Source organism: Scatophagus argus, chromosome 13 (assembly GCF_020382885.2).
Source record: "Scatophagus argus isolate fScaArg1 chromosome 13, fScaArg1.pri, whole genome shotgun sequence".
NCBI lineage: Eukaryota > Metazoa > Chordata > Actinopteri > Scatophagidae > Scatophagus > Scatophagus argus.
Genome location: NC_058505.1, coordinates 7,659,887 through 7,668,687, shown reverse-complemented (window position 1 = coordinate 7,668,687; position 8,801 = coordinate 7,659,887). Strand labels below are relative to the sequence as shown.

At 37.2% G+C, this 8,801-nt stretch overlaps 2 protein-coding genes across 3 annotated transcripts; both read left to right on the top strand.

Moving 5' to 3' along the window:
* The first annotated feature begins 583 nt into the window (after nucleotides 1–583).
* xcr1b.1 (chemokine (C motif) receptor 1b, duplicate 1) lies at nucleotides 584–4,059 on the top strand. The gene is made up of 2 exons (XM_046409384.1): nucleotides 584–668; nucleotides 2,299–4,059. Exon 2 carries the CDS (start codon nucleotides 2,323–2,325, stop codon nucleotides 3,418–3,420), a length of 1,098 nt encoding a protein of 365 aa, XP_046265340.1. The 5' UTR covers nucleotides 584–668; nucleotides 2,299–2,322; the 3' UTR covers nucleotides 3,421–4,059.
* A 166-nt stretch (nucleotides 4,060–4,225) lies between these two features.
* On the top strand, nucleotides 4,226–6,661 carry LOC124069888 (chemokine XC receptor 1-like). Of its 2 annotated transcripts, none has more exons than XM_046409386.1 (2): nucleotides 4,226–4,362; nucleotides 4,467–6,661. In XM_046409386.1, exon 2 carries the CDS (start codon nucleotides 4,491–4,493, stop codon nucleotides 5,502–5,504), a length of 1,014 nt encoding a protein of 337 aa, XP_046265342.1. In that variant the 5' UTR covers nucleotides 4,226–4,362; nucleotides 4,467–4,490; the 3' UTR covers nucleotides 5,505–6,661. The 2 variants fall into 2 exon arrangements, with proteins under 2 accessions (XP_046265342.1, XP_046265341.1); XM_046409385.1 differs by having other exon boundaries at nucleotides 4,488–6,660.
* Nucleotides 6,662–8,801: the final 2,140 nt, after the last annotated feature.

Below are 8,801 nucleotides of genomic sequence, written 5' to 3'. Positions count from 1 at the left end.
GAGATTGAATATTTTGTTGGTTGGATATATATACAAAAAATAAATAAATAAATAAATAAAATAAAATAAAATCACTTTTAAAAGATTTCCCCTTGGGGATAAATAAAGGAATTCTGATTCTGATTGAATTTTTACCTTTTCTGACAGGTAATATAGTTTATAGGCTAAACTACTAATTAACTATTCAATACACAGATTAATTATGAGTGATAGATGATATTAGAGGATTTTTTAATTGCAATATACTGTCAAATAAAAAAATATCTCTACTTACATTGGTTAAGGTATAAAGGAGATTGTGTGACACTTACAGCAATGCTTCCTCCTTTCTTGTCCTATTTTTGTTGACAGAGTTGTACAATAAAAACTGAGAAATTAAAATAGTTTACTTTTACTGTTGCATCTGTTCATCATGCAAAATGAAATACATTTGAAATTCTGAAATACACTTCCAAAGCGAAATGGATGGCAAAAACTAGTGTGAGATGGGAACTCAATTTGTTGCATGCGTTGCTGAAAACAGTTTAACCCACAGACATCCTGGGTGTGAATGACCAATGACTGATATTTCTGTTCACCTTTGTGGTCTATACTTAAGGAACAATTCCCAGTTCAGTTCTCCAGTGATATCTGCTGGACTCTGATGTGTGTGCACAGACCTTATGCAGGTACAGTATATTTCCACATTTTCAGTTGTTTATAATAATGATGATCTCTCAGGAACTTCAGCAGCCAGTACTGAAATAGCTTGGATAAAGTTTACAGTGTTTATTTATTTATTTTTAAATACTTGGGTAACACTTTGTATGAAGACCACATCTATAATGCACTATGGGGTATTCATGGTGTCTTATAATGCATTAGTAATGCTCTATTACTACACTACACAATATTCACATATTATGATGAAGCATGTATTATTATGAATGCATCAATATATACATTACTAATCACATACAATGACAACTTATGATGCATTCTGAATGCCTTACAATACACAAATGCTCCCATAATACATACATACGGATTTGGTCTTCATACAAAGTGGTACCAATGCTTGTTTTACTGAAATATGTATAATGTGGATGTAATGACTACATAGTTCCAGTCAATGTAATAAAAACAGTAAGAAATAGAAGAAAAAAATCCTGCATTTTCCTTAATAGTGTAGGTTTACAGTACAGGGAAATAAAACATGTGAAGGGCCAGTTCACTCATATTTACAATATAATTACTTTCTTACTTACCTCTAGTGGTAGAAATGTAACAATGACAGTTGTTGGTTTTATTTGGCTGGCTTAATCTTAACTCTTAGCATGCATCTGCAGCATCCTTGGAGCAAAATGGAGATAACTAGAAGTTAGATCACTGAGAATATTTTCTGCAAAAAAACAGCTGATTTTCCAGAGTAATGCAAACACTATTGATAGAGAGAGGATGTTGTTACTGAACTATTTAAACTCTGGAAAAACATTCTGCCAGTCAGCAGTTTATCATGTGTGTAGGTGCCATACATGAGGACTGAAGATTTTCTGAGATTTCTTTGCCAAAGTAGGAACAAATTCTGTTATCCTTCCTGGACCCTCATGAGGCGATGGTGTTTTGTTGCACATATTTCACAGCATATGACAGCCTTACAGCAACTCAAACTGAGGAGGAATGAGGAAACTAAAATACCAGAGTGGTACCCAAATATGGTGCTAAATTTCTGATTGTCTGTTTCTCACACTTCTTTCAAGTAAGCAGTGTTGAAGTGGAAAAAGTCGATGTCATGTATTCCATTTGACAAACAATATTCGAAATGCTAATAGTAACAGTGTTAGCAATTTGAATTAAAATGTGCTAATATCTTGATAACTAAATTTTTTTATAAACTGCAAATGCTCAGTCATATCTTATTCAAATTTGTGAGCGCCCCAAACAAAAATGTAAGCACTTGTGTTGCACTGTGTTGGAGGCAGACACCTTAAAGACAGACATCTCAAAGCCTAGGCAGATAAAACCAACATGGCCTCTATAAATAAGTGAAATACAGTTATATAGCATTGACAAAATTAGCTTTTTGTAATAACCTTTTAAGATAATAAAAGAAAAATGATGACATGACATGTCTCTGAGAAAATGTAGTCATGCATTAAGATAATGATAAAAAACAGGTTATTGATGTATCTGAGGAGGTGTTGAAAGAAATTTATAAAAATCATGTAAAGCAATCTTCTACCCCTATTTCATTAAGTCTGTGTAATCTGACCCCTTTGACTTATCCCTCTCACAAAGATTTTGTTTCTTAAAATTTAGACTTTCTCTTCTTGTTGAAGAAATATGGCTACAACTGAAGACTTTGCAGTCACACCTACTTCAGACTACGATGACTATTATGACTCAACATTCGACATGACCACAGACGATTACTCCGATTACTATACCAACAACGGTAGCGATGAGGTGTGTAACAGATCAAACATCATACAGCATGGAGCAGTCTTCACTCCGGTGTTCTTCTCCATCGTGGTCATCCTCAGTCTGTTCGGCAACATCCTGGTCATTGTGATTCTGGCCAAGTATGAGAATCTCAAATCCCTCACCAACGCTTTCATCCTGAACCTGGCTATATCGGATCTCCTCTTCACCGCAGGTCTGCCTTTCTGGGCCCACTACCACAGGTCTGGATGGACCTTAGGGGAACCTGCCTGCAAAATAGTCAGCTTTGTCTTCTATGTTGGCTTCTGCAGCAGCAGTATCCTCCTCATCCTGATGACCATTCACCGTTATGTAGCTGTCATGAATCCTCTGTCTGACATTGTGTCCAGCAAAGGCTTCAGCAGTGTCCTTGTCTCTCTGGTCATTTGGACAGTGGCTGCACTAGTCTCCAGCCCAGCCTTAATCTTCACCAAAGTCCTGGAAAAGAATTACTGTGAATACATGAATTCTTTCTGGAAATTATGGGGAATCTACCAGCAAAATGTCCTCTTCCTCGTGAGTTCAGTCGTGTTCATTTTTTGCTATTCTCAGATCATGTGCAGATTGCTGCGCCCCACTGCCCAACGAAGAAGGAGCAAAACTTTAAAACTCATTTTTGCTCTCGTGGTTGTTTTCTTCCTGGGCTGGGGACCTTACAATATAGTAATATTTCTGCATTCAATGTATTCCTGGCCCCAACCTGCTGCCGACTCAAAGACTTTGAAGAGAAACTGTGAAATATTAATTACACTTGATTACGCCTTTTACATTAGTAGACTTTTAGCCTTTTCCCACTGCTGCCTCAACCCTGTGTTTTATGTGTTTATGGGCATTAAATTCAAAAACCACTTAAAGAGAATCCTGAAGAGCTGGGACTTCAACAACAGGAGCAGCATCCGCAGTCGGCAAAGTCGACCCACAATCACATCACAAACAAGTGGTGAAGAGGTCTCAATGTAATCGATACAGAGAGCAGAAGTAAAACCATCCTCGTGCCCGTCATGTAATGTGCACACTGGCTAAGCTTAACGTACGTGTCCACTGGTTCCAATTGAGAAAGTCGGCAACAGGATTGTGCTATTTTCAACAAACACAGTGAATTATTGTCATATTTCAGTCACTGCATGCATATTCGTGTTAATGTCTCAGCCAAACTGTATTTTTGAAGAACCATAACATACAAGAGGGCAGTATTACTTAAATAGATCATAGTTCCAATGCCACCACATACCTGAGTGTTGTAGCTAACCATGCATGGCCGCAGCGTACCCGTCTTGCTGTGGCTACTTTCTGCAGTATAATGTCGCAGAGCAACGAGCCCTCTATTTCTGTGTATGTGTGTGATTTTGAATACATGTTGATAAACTGATTATACGTTGTATTATTGATAATATAATTTTATGTGATTAAGTTTGATTATTTTGCTTTTTTGTGTAAATCAGTCGGATCAGTCATTTTATATTTTCGCTTTTAATCATTCATGTGAGTGGTGTTTTCTTTTCAAGAGAGTATTTTATCCTAAGATTCCTTTGAATTCATTTATCATTTCATTTCTCGATCACCATTGTTATTTTCATGCTTTTCAGTGAAATAAAAATCTCCCAATTTAAGATCTGGAGTGCCTTTGTTTTGAATTGTATATAAACCTTACTGCTGTTTTCAGGTTAAAAACCAAATCTCTGACACTTTTCTTTCGTGCTTGAACTCAAAGTATGTTCTTAGTTTAAACTGGAAAACTGATGCAGCAACAATGACTTAATGTGAAACAAAAAGAGGAACCATTAGTTCGCTCTTCTATATCACAACCTTTTCTTGACAAAACCAGCAGAAGACGTTTCAGTCAGTCTTCAGCTTAAGTGGCTTTGGACTGGAATTCCTGTAATTGCTCACCATATTTTTTAGGTAAGCTATTTCTCTCCATATTTAAAAACTTAACAATGAATTTCTTTTTTTTTTGATGACAAATTGCTCTCTATGTTCGGTCTATGTTATTTTATGAAAAGCAGTTTTGTGCTCATGTCTCCTAGAAAATGAGTGACGGAGGTATGGACACTGGTGGTCATGTGGAGTATTTATGTGAAGCCTTTTTTGACTTTGAAACCATCAGCGGTTCCATCTTCATTTTGATCTTCCTCTTCAGTGTCACAGGCAACACTCTCCTTCTATGTGTTCTTGTCTTCTATGAGGATCTAAAAAATGTCACAAATATATTCATCTTGAACTTGGCCTGCTCAGATTTGGTCTTCACTGTCACACTTCCGTTCTGGGCTGTCTATCAAATGCACCACTGGATCTTTGGCGAAATTGCCTGTAAACTTTTGACTGCGGCATACATCGTTGGTTTGTACAGTAGCACCATTCTGCTGACTGCCATGACTGTGGATCGTTTCATAACAGTGGTGCTGTACAGCTGGCCAAACAACCCTGCGAAGAGGCAGATGTGCGCGATAGCCGCCTGTGTAGCTGCCTGGGTCATCAGCATTGCAGCATCTGTGAGTGATGCTATCAAAGTAAAGGTGGAAACTCAATGGGACGTTTCTGTGTGTGAAGATCCCTCCGATGGCTCTGATGTCAACCTTGGATATTATCTCCAAGTGTCGCTGCTTTTCTTCGTCCCATTTGTAATCATTGTCTTCTGCTATGCTGCCATCCTCAAGACAGCTTTGCAAACTTCTAACAAAAAAAGGCGCCGGACCATCATGGTTGTGTTCTGTATTGTCACAGCCTTTTTCATCTCCTGGGGACCTTTCAATATTGTGCTACTCATCCAGAGTTTGTATGAGCCCGTGGGCTGTTATGCAAAGGAAACGTTGTATGTTGCCTACTCTGTTTGTCGTATACTTGCTTTTTCTCACTGCTGTATGAACCCTCTGCTGTATATGCTCTCACAAAAGTTTCGCAAACATCTTCTGCTCCTTTTGCGTTGCAAGAATTTCAAGAGGAAGAATGAAAATAGAGGCACGGGCCAGTGCACTGGTGCTAATCAGAACGTAGCTTTTTGTGCACAAAACTCTGCAGTTTTGTTGGAAGCACCTGCCAAATAGACATTTACATTCACAATGCAACATTCGTTCTGTTTTCTGTGATGTAGTTTGTATTTATTTGATTTCATGTTTAATTTTTCATGCTTTGAATGTTTTATTGAAAATGTTTAGATCTGTTTAATGTATCATTATCAATATTATTGATATTTTATTTAAATGTGTAAGTAAAATATAATAAAAGTAAAAAGAGCAGATGACAGTGATGATGATGAGTGAAATGTCATGGCTGAACTTTCTCAGCCCTTAATAGTGGTCATTGCTGCATTTTTTACTGTAACATTTGTGAATAAAGTTGAGCTGGAATCTATACTTCTGTTTTTCATTCAGTTGTTGCAACAAGGCAAGACAGGCCAGACTTTTACTGCGCAAGTATTTCATACTTGGAAAGTGACTGCCTGGAATCACATTAACTTAATAAGACTTAATAAGACTAAATATACTAATAGAACTGCTGAGAGCAACAGCAAGCTGTGCGTGGAGCGAGTCACACTAACTGCATGTTCCAAGGTGGCATTTTATCTCTTTGACTTGTCGAACATCACATTTCATCACCTGGCAAATTATTGATGTAGAAAGTAAATAGGAAAAGTTGAGAATATGGAATCAAAATTGAAACAAAAAGTCTGAGAATGCTGCATAAAACTTAAAATATTGACTTAAGCATTAGAATACTGAATGAGACGTGAGAATATGAAATTAAACTGATCATGCTGAATAGACAGACTTTCTATAATACATCTAAATAGGGAAGAAATTGCCCAAATTGACAAAGGCCTGAATTTTATTTGCTGATCCTTATGCAAAGGTTGCAAGAAAAACAGAGAAATAACACTTCACTTCCTCAAAGTGGTGGCTTCACCGGTGGTTGTTTCTGTTGTCTTTTTTTTCCTTCTTTTTCGTTTCCAGTAACCACTGTCCAGTTTCTGTTTATTATAAACGGTGCTTGTCATGTTGTTATGCATGAGCTATGATATTAGCTTCATCCTTAGATTGTCATCATACTTATACTGTATTTGTTAATGGTTCACTTACTCAGATACACTGTGTGCTTCTTGTTGTCTTGTGGCTGACTTGTTGTCAGTTACATATCTAAGACAGAAGATGGTTGGTTTTGAATACACATGTATTATTCGAGACTTTTATTCTGTCCTTTTCATTAATGTTTTTCCCCCCGAATAATCTTTAACAGCCTGGAACAGGTACATGATATTTATTTATTCATTCACTCATGTGGGATTATTATCATTAACATTATATCTTCATATCTTCTTTACCAGAGCAATTACCTTTTCCTTAAAAGAAAAACAATGTGTCTTTGCAGTGGCTGCAACCGCATCTGACATCCTCTGTTCCTTCACCTCGATGTGACCCTCGGCCTCCGATCTGCTCTGTGGCTGGATGTCAAAGCTTTGCCTTGACATGGCTGCTAAACTATCATGTCATTGTTTGTGGAAGAAGTTACAACAAAATAACAGTAAAAGAGGGAAAGAAATGAGAAATGAAAGTCATGAGTCTTGTAGATTATCTTGTAGATAAGCAAGCCGACCACAACAGAAACTAACTGATTTCTTGTTGTTGGTGGAATACTGCCTGATAAGAACTGGTTTGATCGTGTTCAAAAAGACTGAGACTTGGAGAAAAATGAGCTGAAAAGGAGACCAAAGTTTAATAGAACTGAAGTAACTGTGATGATGATAACAGCAGCACAACAACTGACACATTGTCCCTGTCTTAAATCAGCACTACGATCACCTTGTTATGATGATTTTACTGCACTGAGCAACTCAACCCACAAGATGGCAACAAAAATGAATACAAGGAAGGCTGGTGACAATTTCTTCAGGTCAGTTTTTAAAAGAGAAAATAATCATAAGCATGAATGTGTGTGATTTGTAGTTATTTTGATTAATGTTCATTTTAATCTCATGCTTTGACGTTAATGTGTGGTAATGACTAATGAGTACAGGGTGGACCAGACAATTTAACTTGTAATGTAACAGCACTATAAGAAAGATTGATGTCATGTATACAATATATGATAAAATATTTTAAAGCACATTATTGAATTCAAATCTAATAAGAGTCTTCTACATATCTTACATTAATTGCATGTTGTTCATGTTTTATGTCTTGATTATGTCATAATTCAAGCACACTTTTAGTTACCTCTTGCTCATAAGTAACTCAAACTCTTCCGTAACTTGTGTAAATATACTTTACGTTGAGCAAAAATTAGATTAAAAAAATAAATGTATTCCCAGGACACTGTTTGTGCTTACGAACAGCAGTACCTGCATGTTATATTTCTGTCCACACCTGCTTAATCTCTGTCTTTTTACGCGTAAGCACCAATTAACCAGACAATATTCCTTGTGCATCCACTGTAACTGCAAATAAAGCCATTCTCAATCTGGATCATTTATTTCCTGCTCTTCTTCTTTTACAGATATCAGCCAATATGTCGGAGAAGTACGTCCCTCTGGGGTGACCTTCTATGCTTGACACAGAATAAACAAATTAGCTCTCAGCAGCAGGATCAATAAAATAATGCAACCGAGTGCATATTTGTGATTAAAAGCACGACCAGTCGAGTATGTCCCACTCAGGCGTCCACGTGCTTTTCTTTAAAATGACTCGAGCATGAAATTCTAACAGTGAAGTAATTTAGTGGTATTATTTCTGTGATTAAAATATTTCAGAAAACCTTTGTTCCCCTCTGCTGTGGTCCAAAGCAACTCTATAATTTAATATAATTCAACTCTATAATATGTAATGTCGTATTTCCGGAGCCCTGTCAGTGTACTTGAACATGGTTGAGTAGCACCACCCTGATGGCTCCGCGGGGGGTCCAGAGACGAGTGTATAGGGACAGCTCAGTGGGCCACTGTAACAGCACTGATATCTGTCTCTGGGGGTAGATTAAGCTTAATTAACTAAACCATCCAGCACGCTTGGATGAATGGATACAAGTCAAGGGCAGAGCAGTCACATGTGTGCTCACACATTCTCTCGCAGGCACTGAGGTTTTGTGCCGAATTTTATCTGTGTGTTTGTGTGTGTGCAAGCGATAGCAGCAAAACACTGCAGACTGTATCTATCATAACCTTATTTGTGCAAATTAATATTTTAAAAAAATGACCTGAATTTAGTCTGTAATGTGATTTTATGCAGTCAGTGCCAGTGAACTGTGAGCAGAGGAGTTTCGTGTGATGCAGTTTGAGGAGCAGCCGTCCCACTTTTTGTTGTGTTTCTTTTTTGTTTGTTTTTTTTAAAAATCATATCATATGGTAGCGTTTG

What these genes read in the sequence shown, in the direction of transcription:
- xcr1b.1 (XM_046409384.1), top strand. Translation starts at nt 2,323, where the DNA reads ATGGCTACAACTGAAGACTTTGCAGTCACACCTACTTCAGACTACGAT.
- LOC124069888 (XM_046409386.1), top strand. Translation starts at nt 4,491, where the DNA reads ATGAGTGACGGAGGTATGGACACTGGTGGTCATGTGGAGTATTTATGT.